Source organism: Sorex fumeus, unplaced genomic scaffold (genome assembly GCF_029834395.1).
Source record: "Sorex fumeus unplaced genomic scaffold, SorFum_2.1 ptg000006l, whole genome shotgun sequence".
Taxonomy (NCBI): domain Eukaryota; kingdom Metazoa; phylum Chordata; class Mammalia; order Eulipotyphla; family Soricidae; genus Sorex; species Sorex fumeus.
Window position 1 is genome coordinate 8,588,597 of NW_026606063.1, and position 20,853 is coordinate 8,609,449.

General features: G+C 41.6%; 1 protein-coding gene and 1 pseudogene across 1 annotated transcript in view; one reads left to right on the forward strand and one right to left on the reverse strand.

Annotated features, from left to right (window-relative positions):
- SPDYA (speedy/RINGO cell cycle regulator family member A) overlaps positions 1-16,792 on the reverse strand; it is a 27,445-nt gene extending 10,653 nt beyond the window's left edge. The window contains exons 1-4 of the mRNA XM_056124764.1: positions 16,561-16,792; positions 13,916-13,974; positions 11,219-11,304; positions 3,790-3,961 (exon numbers count right to left, since the gene is read on the reverse strand). Of these exons, the coding sequence (XP_055980739.1) occupies positions 3,790-3,961; positions 11,219-11,304; positions 13,916-13,974; positions 16,561-16,792 (549 nt within the window). The remainder of the gene's footprint in view (positions 1-3,789; positions 3,962-11,218; positions 11,305-13,915; positions 13,975-16,560) is intronic.
- A 944-nt stretch (positions 16,793-17,736) lies between these two features.
- Positions 17,737-20,600, forward strand: LOC130034238 (fos-related antigen 2-like; annotated as a pseudogene).
- The last annotated feature ends 253 nt before the right edge of the window (positions 20,601-20,853 follow it).

Sequence of the window (20,853 nt, forward strand, 5' to 3'; positions counted from 1 at the left end):
ATAATTTCAAGAGGTAGTATAGTGTAGCAAGGTAAACACACTGATCTAGAGTTCCTAGGTTTGAACACTGCTCTTATACCAATTAATGACCGTGGAGAAGTCCCTCAGCCTGTCTGTGCATATTTTGGCACATTGGTGGTGCTGGGGATGAACCCAGGGCATTCCGTATGCTGGGTAAGTGTTCTACCACTGACCCACATCCCTAATCCCATCTCTTCTGTGCCTCTTTTCTCAACAGGGATTGCTTATCTAGTTGTCAGAATTGTTCTAAGGGTTAACATGTGGCAAACTTAGAACAGTACTTGATAAGTGCTCACTTAAGAGTATTCACACTACTTCCCACTTTGGAAGATCTACTCTATCAAGCTTTAAGTATCCTTATATGAGACTGGTGGTGGGTTTGTTGTTGCAATATTGGATGTCTTTAACAAATCATGAACAACTTTGTAAACCATGATATTTTAATAAAGTGTGGGGGGAAAATCCTTATATGTGATTATGTATTTACTGCTCTTGATCATTCACCTATGTAACTATATCCTGGAGCGATAGCACAGCGGGTAGGGCATTCGCCTTACAAGCGGCCAACATGGTCGACCCGAGTTCGATTCCTCCGCCCCTCTCGGAGAGCCCGGCAAGCTACCGAGAGTATTCGATATGCCAGACACAGTAACAACAAAGTCTCCAATGGAGACGTTACTGGGCCCACTCGAGCAAATCGACGATCAACGGGAGGGGCCTCGAGCAACTATATCCTTAAATGCATATCTGATACCAAATTTGTTATATTTCCAATAAATCAGTTTGCTTTTACAGCTTCCCTGTTCCCATTATGAAATAATCCACAACTCTTTCTATTATATAAATTTAAAATCCTGAGAACTCATTTCCTAATGTACCACATTTATATCACTATGTAAGGGGAACTGGGCTGGAGCGATAGCAGAGCGAATAGGGAGTTTGCCTTGCACATTGCCCACACGGCTGACCCCAATTTGATTCCTCCGCCCCTCTTGGAGAGCCCGGCAAGCTACCAAGAGTATCTCGCCCACATGGCAAAGCCTGGCAAGCTACCCGTGACTTATTCAACATGCCAAACACAGTAACAACAAGTCTCACGATGGAGACATTACTGGGCCTGCTCAAGCAAATCGATGAACAATGGGAGGACAGTGCTACAGTGCTACAGTAAGGGAAACTATCATTTTGTAATATTGAGTCTTCCTTAACATTGCCATCTTTGTCACTAGGGTATAACTTGCTTCCTGATCTTTGTCAAGTTTAGAGTTTCAACACTTTCCCTATGTTGTGGCTTTTCTGCCTATCATTGAATTATTTTGTTCAAAACATTGCTTTCTGTAGTCCTCATCCAGAATAAATCAAGTGATAACTGACAGAGAAATCAGCCTTTTTTTTTTTTGGTGGGGGTGTGGGTGGGGGTCTTGTTTTGGGGTCACACGGGTAGTAGTGATCAGGGTATAATCATGGCTTTTTGTTTAGGGACCACTCCTAATATGATCACTTCTAATAGGTTATTGTGCCATCTAGGTCAGATAACATAATAATCATAGAGAAGAAGTTCCCCTTGATAAAACTGCTACCCTCTATGATGGATAAAAGGGGTGGAATTGAGGAAAACTGATTCTTATTGGGTTAGCATCTTCCATAATCTGTGTGTCATAGATTCCAACTCTGAAAAGCTCAAGTCCAAAAAAGGAAGCTGATTCTAAAATATTAATAAGTAAGGAAATATTCTTTAGTCTCTTCTATTTGGTTGGTTTCTGAGCCATACCTGGCTATGCTCAGGGATCACTCCTGGTGGGGCTTTGGGAAAAAATATGGTGCCAGTGATCAAAAACAGATCAGCACGTGCAAGGCAAGTGCTGTACCCATGACAGTGTCGCCCCAGCCCTGTGATAATTTAGTTTTTAGGATCTTTCTGCTTTATCTAAAATAGAATCTGACATCAATAAAACTGTGAAAAGAGGTATGATTTTTAAATGCATTTAAATTTTATCATATGTTCTTATTTAAATTTTGTAAACCTGGAATTTGAACTTTAATAGAAATTATAAATTTCTGTGTTGCTATTTTTAGCGTGTGACACCATCTCCTCCTACTATATTGGCGATCTTTCAGATGAGAGAAATACACTAAACTACAGTAGTAGGTTCTTCTAAAAAAGAGAATTAATGACTTAATTATTGTGTTATAAAATTAGGTCATGCCACCTAAGCCTTAAACTGTGCATCATGACCTGATAAAAGAGTCAGATGAAATAAATCTCAAATCTTTTTATAATTTGTTATTAAATGCTCGATTTTTAAATATATTTTATATAGGTATATACCCAGGCCATGTAAAAGTTTCTTAGGTGAGAGGCCAGAGCAATAGCAATGGCTGATCTGGATTTGATCGTCAGCATCACATATAGTACCCTGACCACCAGGAGTAATTCCTGAGTGCAGAGCCAGGAATAACCCCTAAGCATCAATGGATGGGGCCCCAAAACAAAGCAAAACGAAATTTCTCAGGTGAAAGACTATTTCAAGTGAAATTAAAAGTCCTGGTCAAGAGTAGGCCTGAACTGAGTCTGTATCTTCTAGTAAACTGTTATCTACTCAGAAACAATGCTATTCTATAGGTTGTGCCTGCACTCTGATTCTTAGCTACTATTCTCTATAAAACCTTTCTTATTCTTAATACAGTGGGTAGGGCATTTGCCTTGCATGTGGTCAACCCAGATTCTATCCCCAGCATCCTATATCATCCCCCAAGCCCTGCCAGGAGTAATTCCTGAGCACCGCTAGGAATTACTGATCAAAAAAAGCCCCCCAAAACAAAACAAAAAAACCCAGCATTATAAGGGTTGTGTAGATAGCTCAAGTAATAGAGCACATCCCTGAGTTTGCTACCTGGCACAGAATGGCCCCTCCAAGCATCAATAGATGTGGTTATGGAGCCCCCAGAATCAGTGGATTTAGCCCCTATAAGAAGATAATGCAGAGTCTCCTGCCCCCATGCCTGGTTGTCCTCACTGGGGCCCCTTGGAGGGGGGTGGGTTGAGTTTCTCTCCCCGCCCCGAGCAGAGCGCTGGCAGCTGAAGACCTCTGGAACTGGCCACAGCCATGCTTAAGAGCACTCTCCACATGCTCGGCCGAGCCTTGTGCATGAAGGAACCGGCAGAGGAACCCAGGTGTGTGTTGACCCAGGGCTGAGATCTCCAAGCCCGCTCGGATTGGGACTGGGCCTCCTCCACCCAGATCCCCCATCTTCCAGTAGCTAGGCGTTACACCCACCAACTGCCCCGGCACCCATGTAATCCCATCAACGGCCAAGACCCAGAGACTATATAAACCAAGGTCCCGGAACGACCTCTTATTGTCTAGTTCTCGATCTTGGAGAACCCGGCAGGCTATCGAGAGTATCCTGTCCACACAGCAGAGTCTGATGAGCTCCCTGTGGTGTATTCCATATGCCAAAACCCAGTAACAAGGATGCGTCTCATTCCCCGACCCTGAAAGAGCCCCCAATGTGGCACTTACAAATCTCAGGGCTAGGACGAATGGAGGCGTTACTGGTGCCTGCTCGAGGAAACTATAAACAATGGGATGACAGTGATACAGTGAAGAAGACAACAAAACGTTGTAATGTACAAGTTGTGTTTCATGGTAACTTGCAAGATTAATACTCCTCTCTTATGTGTATTAAAATTACAAGCATATTAAAAAGACAAAGACAATTTACATAAAGATAAAGATTAAATATAGAAAGTATTTTTAATCTTACCTCCTCACAGCATCGCCTACTTACAATAGCCCTATAGTCAATTCTATCCCAGAGCTGGTCCCTTAACTTTAAGAAATTAGGAAATAATTTTCTCCAGTTTTTCCCTAAAGCCCATGGAAAAATTTCATATTTGGATTCTTCTTCATCTTCTTCAACTGTATTAGCCAGATACCTAATAAAGAAGACCAACAATTCAAAAATGAAATAGAGACAGGCAGTTCACTAAATAAAGTCCCCCAATAAACACTAAAAGGTGCTCAATTCTAACCAAAATTCAAGAGATATAGAAAAAACTTGATATACAGTGATGTTTATCTTGTTCTGGATATTTTCGTGTAACTATGTATCTTGAATTTTGTTTTGGGATACAGTTACTTGATAATAGTCTTATGCTTTCAGATCTAGTGTGTTAAATAAATCTAGAGCAATGTTCAACTTGGGACTGCGTATACAATGAAAGATGCACTGAGTAGGATTAGAGGATTAAATATCAAAGAACAGATTGTGTACTGAATACAAAGCACTAGCAGCTCTCCAAAATGAAACACAGTTAAAAATGAACAAAAGTAATGAATTGAACACCAATGAAATGTAATAGAATGTCAAGCAGCCTAAAGAAAATGAAATTATGGTCCTAAAAGGTGGCATGTAGACAAAAAAAAGTCTGAAGAAATAGTGGCTCAAAAATTTGAAATGTGATGAACTGAATAAAACTCAAAGCACAAAACATGAAGAGAGTCACACTGAGGCATTTAATAAATGACTCAAAACTAGTGATAAAAATTTTAAACAGGGAGGGGGCAGAAAGATACAACACAGGGATAAAAATAAGGATAGAGTAGATTTCCCACTGGAATCAATGCAAGTACTATTGATGACTTTTCCAAAGGTAATTTACAATTAAAAAAAACTATAAAACACAAAGGGGATAAGACACAAAAAGCAGGAACAGATTCTGATCTCTGGAGATGCTGAAATGAACAAACTTCAAAGGAAAAATAAGTCTTAAAGGTAGTCAGAATATCAGAGAAATTATTCCAAATAGAAGTAGGTGACACAATCATGAATCATAGTAGACAGAGAGGTTTGAGTAAATACAAGCACTGTCAGGTCTTGGTCACCCCCATAAAAAGCGCAGACATATAGGACCAGGAAGTCACTCAGTGGTAAAGGACTTGCCTTTATACATGAAGTACTGAGTTAATTCCCGGGCACAACATATGCACAAGAAAACAGGTGTGCTATGACAATAATGGCTGGAACTGATCACTCTGGACAAGATCTGAGGGTTGAAAGTAAGTAAGTAAGTAAGTAAGTAAGGGATATTCTTAATAACTTTTCAGTATTGATATTGCAAACCACAATGCCCAAAGGAGGGGGTGGGGGGCTGGGGCTGGAGCGATAGCACAACAGGTAGGGCGTTTGCCTTGCACGTGGCCGACCTGAGTTCAATTCCCAGCATCCCTTATGGTCCCCTGAGCACCACCAGGAGTGGTTCCTGAGTGCAGAGCCAGGAGGAACCCCTGTGCATTGCCAGGTGTGACCCAAAAAGCAAAACAAACAAACAAATAAAACCCCACCAAAGGTGGGGGGTGGAAGAGTGGGGAAAGAGAGAGATAGATAGAGAGAGAGAACCTGGGGGACACTGATGCTGGGAAATGTATACTGATGGAGGGATGGGTGTTGGAATACTATATGACTGAAATCCAATCATGAATGGCTTTGTAATGCTCTAAAATAATAAAGACCAAAAAAAAGGTGTATAAAAATTATAATCTCTAACTTTTTTAGACGGTATCAGGTAAAATTATAGAATTATAAAATAATGAGAATATAAGTTAGGAAAGGAATATATCCATGAAATACTGGCTCACATATAAAAATTATTTCTAGGCACAATAAAATGTTAATTATACTAAGGGAGGCTAATGTCATGAGATAGGAGGAATAATTACCTTTATTTGTAAGCTCTTATACATAAACTCTTATGTAGTTTTAATCCATGTGCATATTCATATTTACTGTATTAATTTAGAATAAGCCATCATTTTACTCCTTGATAATAACTGCATATATTTTAATATTACTTTCATTCAGTTATGTAATGAATCAAATCATGTTCTCTATAAAATTATGTAATTTCTTACTTTCAGTGTCCCTGATAGTTTTTGTAAAGGTTATATAGAGATGTTGACCCTTTCAGTGCTTTTGAACTAAGTAGCACTGTCCTCCCGTTGTTCATCGATTTGCTCAAGCGGGCCCAGTAACGTCTCCATTTTGAGACTTGTTACTGTGTTTGGCATATCGAATACATCACGGGTAGCTTGCCAGGCTTTGCCGTGCGGGCAAGATACTCTCGGTAGCTTGCCGGGCTCTCCGAGAGGGGCGGAGGAACCGAACCCGGCTTGGCTGGGCTGGCTGCGCGCAAGGCAAATGCCCTACCACTGTGCTATCCCTTGAACTAAGTAAACCATGGCAAATCTATAACGCACCATGGTATTATGATTAAATCATAATTCTACTCTAAATGACCTTTGGGATTTTATGTGATGGAATATCTGTGTCATGATCATATAGGGGTTAGCATTCTATGTTGTGGAAATATCTGTATTGTATAGTTATCTTCTAATCTAAAGTAGCTAAGAGTTTTCTGGAACAGAGTCCATTTCTCTTGTATAATAGTTAAAGGTAAAGGTAAAGGCCCTCCCGTTGATCATCGATTTGCTCGAGCGGGCCCCGTAACATCTCCATTGGAGACTTTGTTGTTACTGTGTTTGGCATATCGAATACGTCACAGGGAGCTTGCCAGGCTCTGCTGTGCGGGCGAGATACTCTCGGAAGCTTGCCGGGCTCTCCGAGAGGGGTGGAGGAATCGAACTCAGGTCGGCCATGTTGGCTGCATGCAAGGCAAACGCCCGACCACTGTGCTATTAACCGTTGTTAATTGTGTTTATTCATATATGAAATCCTCTATAAGTCACTGAAGGATGCTTTAAAAGTTCCTTGCTTTTAAGAGGTCGGAGTCAAATAAAAGAGGGAATTAAATAGGAAACAAAGGACTATAAAATAAAATGGGGAAGAGTGATAAAACAGAAAGGAAAAGAATTTGAGTTACAACTATAGTTAACAAATATTTAATGGGTACTGAGTCAGGTTATACGAAAGTATTTTAGATAGCACTGTAGCACTGTCCTCTGGTTGTTCATCAATTTGCTTGAGCGGGCCCAGTAATGTCTCCATTGTAAGACTTTTTTTTTTTTTAATGTAAGAGTACTGCTATTTATTCAGCCACTGATTAGCTGATTGAATTGGGCATGAACTCCACCATTGTGAGACTTTTTGTTTCTGTGTTTGACATATCGAATACATCATGGGTAGCTTGCCAGGATCTGCCCTGCGGGCGAGATACTCTCAGTAGCTTGCTGGGCTCTCCAGAAGGGGCGGAGGAACTGAACCCCAGTCAGCTAGGTGGGCCTCGTGCAAGACAAACGCCCCACCCGTTGTGTTATCACTCCAGCCCCATGTTTAGATATAAAATAGAAATTATAACTAATGTAATATCAAGTGCTAGAAATAAAACCCAGGGCCTCATACATGCAAGAAATGTTGAATTAAATTCCTGGCCATGTTATATTTAATATAGCATGCATGCAATGCAACTGTACTAGGTAGGGTAAAATGACACCGTGATTTACTGACAATAACTTTACAAGAAAGTAAAACAATGCCCAGCATCACATGGTCTTCCCAAGGACTCCCAGAGAGTGACTCAAAGTACCAAGCTGAGAATATTCCCTTAGCACAACCAAGACTAATACAAAACCTCTCTCTGGCTAAAAGAAATGTAAACAATATATATTCTTAAGTTCTGGCTATTGTGAATAGTGCTGTGCTGAACACAGAAGTGCAGATAGCATTTGTGCTGTGTTTTTGGGCCCCCTGGATGTATTCCCATAAGTGGTTTTGCTGAGTTGTATGGAAGTTCGATTTCTAGCTTTTTGAGGAATACCCATATTGTTTTACAAAAAGGCTGGACCAGTCAGCATTCCCACTAGCAACAAAGAAGACTCCCTTTCTCCCAGCATCCACCCAGTGGCGAATACCCAGCATCATACCAACGTCAAAAACAAAGCATTATTCACAACAGGCAGAATCTGGAAACAACCCAAGTGCCTGAGAACAGGCACTAAGGAAACTATGGTACATGTACACAATGGAATACTATGCAGCTGTTAGAAGTTATGAAATTTGCTTATAAATGAATGGACATTCAGAGTACTGTGCTGAGTGAAATAAATCAGAAGGAAAGGGACAGACATAGAATGATTGGACTCATTTGTGGGATATTAAAAAAATACACAATATGAGACTAATACCCAAGAACAGTAGAAACGAGCCAGGAGAATTTGTCCACAATTAGAATTACCCCCAGCCTCAAGTGCTGGGGGAGAAGACAGTTGGGATAGAGAAGGGACCACTGTGACAAAGGTAGTTGGAAATGATCACTCTGGATAAGAGCTGCATGCTGAAAATAGGCAAAGGAACAAACATGATAACCTCTCAGTATCTGTATTACAAACCATAATGCCCCAAAGGGAGGGGAGGAAAGAAGGTAAGGAGGGGGAAGAGAGAGAGAGAGAGAGAGAGAGACAGACAGACAGACAGACAGATGGGGTCAGAGAGAGAGAGAGAGAGAGAGAGAGAGAGAGAGAGTGCCTGCCATAGAGACAGCCTGAGGGGAAGGTGGCGGGAGGAAACTTGGGACACTGGTGGTGGGAAATGTACATTGGTGGAGATATGGGTGATATTGGTGGAGATATGGGTGTTGGAATACTGTATGACTGAAACCCAACCATGAAGAGTTTTGTAACTCTATCTGATGATGATTCAATAAAAAAAATTAAAAATCTGTGACTGGAGTAGGGAGGGCGTTTGCCTTGCACGAGGCTGACCTAGGTTTGATTCTCAGCATCCATATGGTCCGCCAGGAGTGATTCCTGAATGCAGAGCCAGGAGTAGCCCCTGAGCATCACCAGGTGTGACCCAAAAGAAAAAAAAGAATAAGAAACCACAACTATTTCAAGCATCTAGTATCATTTATATATTTTTTGGCATGTGGGGCCATGACCGGCAGTGTTCACAGGCCACTCCTGGCAGTGCTTTGGGATGTATGTGATATTGGAGATAGACCACGGTTTGGCCACATGCAAGGCAAGCATCTTATTCCTTGAGCATTATGTCCAGGCACTAGATAGTACAGGTTTTGTGAATGATTATTCTTTTGGTTTTTAAAATATTTAAACATTTTTTGCTTTTAGGGCAACTCCTGGTGGTACTCAGGGGATACAGCAAGCTTACTACTCAAGGATTGCTCCTTGTAGGTTCTTAGGAGACTCTAAGGTATCCGGAACTGAATCCAGGTCTCCTGAATGCAAATCATGTGCTGCAGCCCACTGATATACCTCTTTGGTTCATGAGATGAAAATTCTTAAATGACATGGCTTTTAGCTAAGCCTGGGTCAACAGAGTGCAAAGCCATGTCATTAAAACCATGTAACAGATCATAAATCGAATGTAAATATCAAAAAGGAAGACATGGAAAAGACTATGTTTCTTGGGTGGAGTTCAATGTGTTAAGTAAAATACACCATTAAAAATGTGGGAGCCCTCAGGATGGGAGAAGCATGCTGAGAGTAGACTATAGACCAAACATGATTGCCACTCAATGCCTCTTTTGCAAACCACAACACCCAAAAGGAGAGAGAGAACAGAGGGGAATGCCCTGCCACAGAGGCAGGGTGGGATGGGGCGGATGGGGGGTGGGAGGGATCCTGGGATCCATGGTGGTGGGAAATGGGCACTGGTGGAGGGATGGGTATTTGATCACTGTATAACTGAAACCCAAGCACAAAATTTGTAAGTCTACAGCTGTACCTCATGGTGTCTCACTAATAAAAAAAATAAAATAAATTTAAAAAATGTGGGAGCACAAAAACACACAGCAGAAAATCCATCTGCACTTCTATGTTCAGTGCAGCACTATTCCAATAGCCAGAATCTGGAAACAGCTTGAGTGCCCCAGAACAGATAACTAGATAAAAAAAAAAAGTGGTACATCTACACAATGGAATACTACACAGATGTTAGGAAAAATGAAGACACGAAATTTGCTTATAAATGGACAGACTTGGAGAGTATCATGCTGAGTGAAATGAGTGAGAAGGAGAAGCACAGATATAGAATGACTGCACTTATTTGTGGGATATAAGAAAAATAGTATGACACTAATAGCCAAGGCCAGGAAAAACAGAGGCCAGAAGGACTGGTCAATGGTTGGAAGCTTGTCACAAATGTGTGGGGCAAAGGGCAGTCAGGATATAGAAATGACCAGTGTGAAAATAATAGTCAGAAATGATCACTCTGGACAATAACTGAGTGTTGAAAGTAGGCGAAGGGCTGGATATATATACATATATATATATATATATATAATGATAACCTTTCAGTATCTATGGGCTGGAGCGATAGCACAGCGGGTAGGGCGTTCGCCTTACAAGCGGCCAACATGGCCGACCCGAGTTCGATTCCTCCGCCCCTCTCGGAGAGCCCGGCAAGCTACCGAGAGTATTCAATATGACAAACACAGTAACAACAAAGTCTCCAATGGAGACATTACTGGGCCCGCTCGAGCAAATTGACGATCAACGGGAGGGCCTTTACCTTTACCTTTTCAGTATCTGTACTGCAAACCATAATGCTCAAAACTGGGGAGAGAGGGAGGGAGAGAAGGAGAGACAGAGAGAGAGAAAGAGATAGAGAAAGAGAGAAAGTGCCTGCAATTGAGGCAGGTGGTAGGGAGGAGAAACTCAGGACGTAAGTGGTGGGAAATCTACACTGGTGAAGGAATGGGGCTTGGGACATTATATGACTGAAATCTAATCATGAACAGCTTTGTAACTGTCTATCTCACATAAAAATGAAAGTATCAGAAATGTTAACTCCTAAGTGACAAACATAAACTTACAATGAGTGTATCTAGAGCATGTCCCACAAGATGCTCAATGTGAAAAGGGCAATGGTAGTGATTCCTTTAAATGTATGTGGGAAATTTCAAAGAAAAACATATGAAATTGAAAATAAGAGAATATTTAGGCTTTTAAAATATCTAAGTTCAAAGGAGGGAAATTTGGGGATATTTATATGATTCATACGAAGCACTCTGGATAATGTAAAATGCAAACTCCAGTGAACAGAAAGTTTTAAGCATATAACAAGATAAGATTAGTAAAACACCTTATAAAATATAAAGTTTAGCTTTTACACAATATAGTCTATGTATGAGATTTAAACATTTAATACTGTTTTAGAGTAGTATGTATATTTTAAATAACTACCACAAAAATCACTAAATCACTTAAAGTATACTTACAAGGCAATAAAGAAATTTATCCTGGTATGCTCATTTATAGTAAATTTAGCTCTCTTGAAATAAACAAAAGTCATAGCCAAAAGATACTATAGGGAAAAAAGTTAAAGTTAATATTAATGTTTTGCTTTCATAATTTTTTAAATAATGAGCCAAAACAACAAAGCATTATTTATCTTTATTAAATAATTATCTATCTGAGCACTTATCTTTTGGTTTCCTGTGATTCATATAGCCAGAAATTTTTCTTGAGCACCTATCAAGGTGATTAGGATTACAACTAGAATGAACTCTAAAATTTTTTGGTCAATATCTTTAAACTAGAAATCTGATTTTTTGTTTGTTTGTTTTTTTGGGTCACACCCGGCAATGCAGAGGGGTTACTCCTGGCTCTGTGCTCAGGAATTACTACTGGTGGTGCTCGGGGGACCATGTGGGATGCTGGGAATTGAATCCAGGTTGGCTGAGTCCAAGGCAAATGCCCTCCCCGCTGTGCTATTGTTTCAACCCAGCTGATGTAATTTTTGCATTTTGAAAAACGATGTAGTTCTAACTTAAACTTCAAATTCAGAGAAGATGGAAAAGCAGCAATATACATATATTCTTCATCTAGATTCACCAATTATTACTTATCATATTTGCATAACGTATGTATATAGTTTTTCCATACTGCAGATGTCTCTATACAGTTTTTGGTTACAGTCAGCAGGATACTTAGTGGTTGCTCCAGTGGTATTCAGTGGAACAAGCAGAGCTAAGGACTGAATACAGGCCTCCTGCATGCAAAGCATGTTCACTACCTCTTTGAACTCTCTACAGACCCTAAAATAATCTCTTGAAATTAAACTCAAATCAGAAATTAAAATCAACCATTTTCATTGACAAGTGCTTTAACGCTACTATTGTTTTACTTTGGGGTCACACCTGGTAGTGCTCAGGGATTATACCTGGCTCTGTGCTCAGGAATCATTCCTGGCAGGGCTTGGGGAACCATACTTGGTGCCAGGGACTGAACCTGGTTTGGCCGTGTGGAAGGCAAGCGCCTCACCTACTATACTGTCTCTGACTCCTAATTGCACGATTACAAAGATGCAGGTTCTGATAATTAGCACACTATGCAATAGTCTGTTCAAATTAAAAATAAGTTATAATACTAATATATTAGATTCCCTTTCATAAAAAGCCTACTTAAGCTACTTTCATGGGATCGGGTAATTTCAAGTTTTCAAGGTAATTTAAAATCTTGGGGTCAAGAATGTGGCTCAGTGGTATTGTATAGATCTTACATGAATGAGGCCCTGAGTCCAGTCACGGCACCACAAATAATAAGTAGCGGAATTTTGAAATGGTGTTATAGTGCAGTACTTCTGATGAGTTAGGATCTCTGCTGCTCATCAACTTAACTAGTGCAGTTAAATATACAACTTCACATTAATTACTGGTTTTAAGGTATTACCGTTAGTTTTAGAGGCATCAGTGACATTATAATGTTGAAAATTCATCTTTTAGAGGAACATCCTAAAAGATGGATTTATTAAATGGTAGGATGGTTAAGATCTGCTCCAAATTAACCCAGCTGGGAGAGATGGTTTGGAAGACATGAGAGCATGAGTTGTAGCAGTAGCTGACTAGAAAGCATATGGATCTGTCCAATTCAAACTCTTAAGTTTGAATTATGTATGTTCAAACTTTTCCAAAATTAAATTCCCAAAATTGAAAAACGTCTTTTTCCCCCTAATCGAATCACTATAAATTAAAGTTATTCATGGTGAGAAAGGTCTTATTTTAAGGTTATGTTAAAATCCAAGTAAAAGAAAAGTTTGTATTAGTTGAAATTTAACCTAAAACTGTTCCACTTATTTGTTGTTCTATTTGTTGACACATATTTTAAATGTGATTGAAGCCTTGTTGAAAGTTTATATGTATCAACTTTGTCAAAGATGTCATTTACAAAGTTGAAAAGAAAGCTAACTATTCATCTAAATCTGAAGAGTACTATAAATATTACAGTTTTGGTATGTAAATTACCATCAGGATGTTCTTTTAGGAATCACTATTTTCTAAATAATGTAACAAATGAATCTAACTCTATAAGATTTGGATTTGTTTTACCTATATTACTTATAAAATATTAAATATGTAACAAATTGACTGAGTAAAATGAGTATTCTTTTGCCACAAATGACAAGAAGGTAATAGCTCTGATAAAAACCATAAATGTATATTCTTATTTTCATTCAAACATATATGAACTTATATATTAATATTCTATCTAAACAGTAATATTCTACAATTCCTTAAGTAGAAAATGAATCTACAATACATGTGTAATAAATTAATGCTAATTAAAAATTTAAAATGAGAGAGAAAGAGAAGAGAGAAAGAGAGAGGAAAAGTGCCTGCCATGGGTTGGGGTGGGGGGTGAGGTGGAGGGAGACTGTGACATTGGTGGTGGGATATATACACTGGTGAGGGGTAGGTGTTGGAACAGTATATGACTGAAACTCATGATGAACAACTTTGTAATTGTGTATTTCTCTGTGATTCAATTAAAATTAAAAAAAAGTTAAAACAGATTGAGCAATGCAGACTTATTCTTTTCATAGGTTTAGTTAATAAGAGAAAATTCTTATAGGGTTTCATTAAATTTCCGATGGAACAGTAATACAATCAAGAGGGCTTAATGATATCCAAATTTACCTTGTCTGCAATTTTACAGCAGCAGTCCATCCACAAGAAATCTTGAATTAAATCGTCATCTACAACAAAAGATAACTATAACTAGTCTTTTAAAAACAGGATGTTTCCCTTTGAATAATGTATGTCAATATAACAAGGTTATAAATGACAAATAAATGACATATAAAACAAATAAAAATGTTTGTACAATTATGTCTAAAATGTAATTTTCATCTCTTTGATATTTATAATCACATACAAGACATTACTGCTCTAACTCAGCTTCGCATCTAATTTGCCATAAAGAATAGCTCAGATTGGAAAATGTTAAAAGTGTAAGCTTTATTGAAAATTTCAAAAACTCAATTTATAACTATAGATTAGTTTATCACACACTCTCCCCAAATTTAATCTTCTTACATAAAGGAGACCTGATAAAAAATAAAATAGAAAATGAAGTATGGCAATAGTCCTTTTCTTTTGCTTCTGGTTTTATGGGCCACATCCAGTGATGCTCAGGAATTGCTCTTGGCAGTGCTTGGGGGGACCATATGGGGTGCTGGGGATTGAACCTGGGTCATCCACGTGCAAGGCAAATGCCCTACCCACTGTACTATCTCTCTTGCATGATAATTTAGTCTTCAAGAAATAATGACCTAGTAGAAAGTGTTTTCTAAATACATACATATATATATATATATATATATATATATATAAAGGCCCCTCCCGTTGATCGTCGATTTGCTCGAGCGGGCCCAGTAACGTCTCCATTGGAGACTTTGTTGTTACTGTGTCTGGCATATCGAATACTCTCGGTAGCTTGCCGGGCTCTCCGAGAGGGGCGGAGGAATCGAACTCGGGTCGGCCATGTTGGCCACTTGTAAGGCGAGTGCCCTACCGCTGTGCTATCGCTCCAGCTGTGCTATCGCTCCAGCTGTGCTATCGCTCCAGTTGTGATATATATATATATATATCACAACTTTTTTTGTTTTAACTCCAAGGCAGTTTTAGATTTGAGTCTTTTTTGGTCTTTATTGTTGTGGGGGCCTCTCTCAAGGGTGCTAGGGGCCAGGCTGTGCTGAGGATAAAACGCAGGACCAAATATATATACTTCCCTGCTCTCTGAATAATTGATTTTTTCTTTTTGGTCAGTTGTTTTCATTTTTTATTCTTTTTTTCCCCTCAAAGTTCTCTGTCCAATTATGTAACATTCAAATACACATGAAAGTAAGAGATTTTTTTCTTTTGGAAGTTTTCTTTAAATTTTTAGTAAAAGATTTTTAAGATGATTCATAATTCATTAGTATTTATGTTATAGTCTAACAATTATGGGAAAAGTCTCAAAAACACTTTTTGACACAAAGATAAAAATGCTGTAAAATAACATAGTAGGTCAAAAGCATAAGTATCTGTGATCTTATAATCTCTTTAATTTGATATATTAGAAGTATCAATGATACAGATATATGTAATGCTCCAAGAATAAGTAATAATTTTGAGAATTTTTCCCCTAATTTCATTTAGATTTTTCAGTAATCTGAAATGGTAGAGGCAGGCACAAATAGTTCTTTGGGAGGGCTGGAGAGAGAGTGCAACAGGCAGGGCACAACACAAGCTTTGTGTCCAGGAAGCCTGGGTTTGATCCTTGTCACCACGTGACTTCCCATGCCTGTGAGAAGCCGCCTCTGGCACTGAGCTGGGAGGTGCCCCTGAGAATTTCTAGGTATGGCTCAGGAAAAAGAAATTTGTGGGTAAAGGGCAGGACGCAGCTCAGAAGTAGAGTGCATGCTTTGTGTGTCTATGACCCGGGGTTCAATCTCCAGCACCTTAATCCCCCTCCAAACGACCCGTCCCACCATAAAAGTCTTCTCTAAGCAGAACTTGTACTGGCAGCATTCTAAATGTTGGATTTTATATTTTTATCTTCTTTATTTTGACTTTCCTTAAAAATCCTAATCTACTTACCCTTAAAAAGAGATTCCTATCCTCTTAACAGGGCAGACTTGACTCTTTCCCAAAAATCTCTCCTCCTAGTCAATCACATATGCCTTCCTTTATAAACAAATATCCTATTTCCTGACCCTACCAGAATTAATCTACTTGACTTACTTCATTCCCACAGGTATTTACATTACCCATCCATTGTACTCTTTTTTCTATCTTCCTATTCTACATATATTTTTAAAACTCTCTTTTCTTTTTTGGCCAATAGAGCACTATAATTTTTTTAAAAAGAAATTAATCGATAAAGTAGCAATTCTTATTTGAAAGAATTCAAATTCAATTTCATTATATAAAATATGACCATGACAATACAACAGAGTTAATTTTAGCAGTAATTCCTTGATATAATAATACTGAAAATTCTTCATGTGATTAACCTTTCCAGTTTGCTCAGTTTTAATACCAGAAATTTTGAGAACTCCCCGATGTCCAGTCCAATTGGGAAGGGTGGTTCACCAGAGACTGTAGTTATTTTACTTTAGCACAAACAAAACTGTTAGAAACGAACTTGAATTGCCCAGAATTTACATTTGAAACTCGGATTTTAGTAGTCTAGAGGCTAGAGAAGAGTAACTTTTTAATCCAAAAGTAATCCAAACAGAGCCCAACTTTAAAACTTTAAAAATACTTTACAATGAACTACTATTATATTTTAAACCTACCAAATAATTTAAAGAAAGCAGTCATTTCTTGACGCTGTATAACTAGACAGGGTCCTTTGGGACGTTTAGACTTGTTATTATGTGCATTTTTTTCAGATTCTGGCCAACTATCTTTAAAAATAGGACGCTTCAAATTAATGGGCTTTTTAGGCTGATGGGATCTATTTGACCCTGATTTTACATGAACAGTAACAGTAGGTGGTGTCTCACAACACAGCTGATTATGCCTCATTTTGGTTTTCCAAGATTCCTGGAAAAATAAAACATACAATTATTTATCATATTTACTTCTTTATAAAAACAAGGACATCACAGAGCCAACGTTACTATGTTGCTATTAAAGGTTAATTGTGGCAATCACAAAGGAACTGGTTTCAGAATTCAGTGCTAAGAATAGCTATGCTTTCCCTCAGTAACTGATAACACTTTATCTTCCCATATAAGATTCTGTATACCATTTTGCTTTATTAGGGAACTCAAAACCAAATTAAAAAGCAATTATAGAAACAAAGCTGAGATTATATAATTTGTATGTGGTATTTCTTTGCCCTCATAATTTTATGATTCTGCTTTATTGATAACTTTATAGAAACTATTTTCCCATCTTAATTATTAGCAACAGCAAGTGTTTATTTAAAAACTTCTCCATTCCATACTTACTGATAAATTTTGCGATATCAGATTCACTTATTCAAAAAGCATTTGCCGAAAAAGTAAAAATCCAGCAAAGAAACGTATGCATATGTGCTTTGAGGGATTCTAATAGGTTAATGGTCTGATTTTTTTTTTTGGTCTTTTTTCTTTTTTTGGCCACACCCAATGGAACTCAGGGGTTCCTTGCGGCTCGACACTCAGAAATTACTCCCAGCGGTGCAAGAGCTCGTATGGGATGCTAGGGGGAATCAAACCTGGGTTGGCAGAATGCAAGGCAAGGGCACTACCTGCTGTACTATCGCGCCAATCCCCAGATGATCTGCTTTTTTTTTTCTTTTTGGGTCACACCTGGCGATGCACAGGGGTTACCCCTGGCTCTGCACTCAGGAATTACCCCTGGCGGTGCTCAGGGGACCATATGGGATGCTGGGAATCGAACCCGGGTCGGCCGCGTGCAAGGCAAGGGCACTACCTGCTGTGCTATCGCGCCAACCCCCAGATGATCTCAGCGTTAAAGTTGTGATGACCAAGATACGCTCAGTGGCTGATTTTACGTATACATGAATGTTCGGTGTTAAAGTTTAATAAAATCAGAAAGACAAACTACCATCATGTAAAAATATTCCGGCACCAGCGCACGGTGGTGATTAGCTCATTACTACAGTTAGGAATACTTTGTCCCCCCCTTTTTTCTTTTTGGGTCCCAACCAGCAATGCACAGGGGTTCCTCTTGGCTCATGCACCCAGGAATTATTCCTGGCGGTGCTGGGGGGGGGGGGACCCTAGGGGATGCAGGGGATCGAACCGGGATCGGCCGCGTGCAAGACGAACGCCTTTCCTGCTGTGCCGTGCTCCTGGACTTTCCTTCTTTTTACCTTGATATTTTTATTTATTTTTGTTTTTTTGCTTGTTGGGGCGCAACCCGGCGATGCGCAGGGGCCCCTCCTGGCTCTTGCACTCAGGAATTATTCCTCCTGGCGGTGCTCGGGGGAACCATACCGGAGGATGGGTGTGTGTGTGTGTGTGTGTGTGTGTGTGTGTGTGTGTGTGTGGTGTCACGTGCCTCTCACTCCGTGTGTGTGTGTGTGTGTGTGTGTGTGTGTGTGTGTGTGTGTGTGTGTGGTGTCACGTGCCTCTCACTCCCCCCGGACAAACACTGAGGACTTGGGGGGGGGGAGGCAGCCCCGAGGCCCCCCAGGATGGGTGTGTGTGTGTGTGTGTGTGTGTGTGTGTGTGTGGTCACGTGCCTCTCACTCCCCCCGACAAACACCGAGGACTGGGGGGGGGAGGCAGCCCCGAGGCCCCCCAGGGCCGTTTCCGGGCGCGTTGTCCGCAGAGCCGAGACCCCAGCCCCGTCTCCAGCCCTGCGCGTCCCCCACCCCGGGCTGCCCGCGTGGGGTCGACCCCGCGCCCGCCCCCCCGCCCCACCGCGCTCCTCGGAGCCCCTCCCCTCTCTCCCCGCCCCCCCGTTTCTCGGCGGGGGGGGGCTTCTGGGCGCCCCCCTAGACCCGACGGCGTCGCTGCGGCCCGCGAGGGCTCGTGTCCGCGGCCCGTGCGGGGTCGGGGGACGCCGCAGCCCCCAGCCCGGGAGGTACCTGCAGACCCCCGCGGCGGGGAAGCCGAGCGCAGCCGCCGCCTCACACGACGCCTGAGGGACCGTTGCTCGCTCCGCTCGCTCCGAGCCGCACGCCCCCGCGAACCCTCCCGCCAACAGGGCCGGCAGCCAATCAGCGCGCGCGCTAAGGGCCCGGGGGCGGAGCCTGACCCGGGCGGCGGCGGCGGCGGCGGCGGCACGTGACCCTGACCCGCCCTTGGCTGCAACGTCCGTCCCTCCGCCTGCGGGCTTGCTGCGGCGACTGTTCCCCTGTGGCCTCCTCGGGCTTTCAGGCCAGGAAGAGCCCAGGATCCCTTGAAGGTCCGTCAGAAGTCACTTAACCTGCGGCGGGACGTTTATCAACAATCAAGATTTTCTTGAAAAAAAAAATATATATATATTTATTTATTTAATTTTTGCTTTTTGGGTCACACCCGGTGATGCTCAGGGGTCCCTCCTGGCTCCTGCACTCAGGAATTACCCCTGGCGGTGCTCAGGAGACCCTCTGGGATGCTGGGAATCGGACCCGGGTTGGCCGCGTGCAAGGCAAACACCCTACTCGCTGTGCTATCACTCCAGCTCCCCCCCTTCTTTTTTTGATGTTGTTGGGGGCGGGGGCATTGCCGGTGGTTGCTCAGGGGTTGCTCAGGGGTTACTCCTGGCTCTGCACTCAGGAATTGTCACGGGCAGTGTGCACTATCTTTGTCATCGTGGTCACTTCTCTATCACAACTGTCCTCTCCCCCAGCACTCAACGCAGGCTTCCAACCATGGACCAATCCTCCTGCCCCTTGTACCCTTGTATCTACTGTCCTTGGTTATTAGTCTCATATTATTATTATTATTTTTAAATATCTCACAAATGAGCCCAATCATTCTATGTCTGTTCCTCTCCTTCTTACTCAGCATGATACTCCCCATGTCCATCCATGTATAAGCAAATTTCATGACTTCGCCTTTCCTAACAGCTGCGTAGTACTCCATTGTGTAGATGAACCATAGTTTTTTAGCCAGTCATCTGTTCTCCGGTACTCGGACTGTTTCCGGATTCTGGCTATTGTCTCACCCAGATTTCGATCAGCCTCTATCCTTTGCCAGAAGCCTGTGACCCTCATCAATGTCTCTTTGGACCCCTGTATAGATTAAAACTATTTTAGTTGTCCATTATTTTAAAGACAAGTAGCACTGCACTGTAGCACTGTCCTCCCATTATTCATCGATTTGCTTGAGCGATAGCTGACTTATATTTGGGCCCTAGAATCAAAGCCTCTGACCCTTATCAATGTCTCTGGACCCCTGCAGGAGCTAGAGGAGGAGAATTCAGCCTTGCAGAAAGAGACCGCTGAGCAGCAGAAGGAAAAGGAGAAGCTGGAGTTCATGCTGGTGGCCCATGGGCCCAGGTGCAAGAGCAGCGTCCAGGACCGTGGATTGCCCCCAGCCTCTGGGCTACAGTCGCTGCACAGTGCAGGCACCAGAGTGGGGTCGGTAATAGTGAAACAGGAGCCTTGGAAGAGGACAGCCCCTTGTCCTTCACAGCAGGGCTGGACAAGGCCTAGTGCTTCATCATCAAACCCATCAGCATTGCTGGGGACATCTCTGGGGAGGAGCCCCTCACCCCCATCATGGTGAACTCCACGCCTGCCATCACTCCATGTACTTTGAGCCTTGTCTTCACCTACCCCGAAGTCCTGGAACAGGAGTCTTTCGCATCACTCTCAGCGCCCTGCTGCAAGGCTCACCACAGAAGCGGTAGCAGCGGGGACCAGTCGTCAGACTCCTTGAACTCCTGCTAGCTCTGTAACCCACTCCCTGGCTCCTCATCACTGCCTCCTTGCTGCGCTCCAGGGACCCAAGGATAAGGTGGCAGGATTCCCGGCAGAGAGCTCTCTGGGGAGACCCAGGTAGGACCTGGCAGTGAGGAGTGGAGGGATTGGATAATCTCCTGGAGATCCTGGGAACTGCTCCCTGTTCATCAGCTAATATTGCTTAGGGGTGGATGGATGTGGCTCACCTGAGGTCAACTGTTGGAGACCATGAGGGATCTTG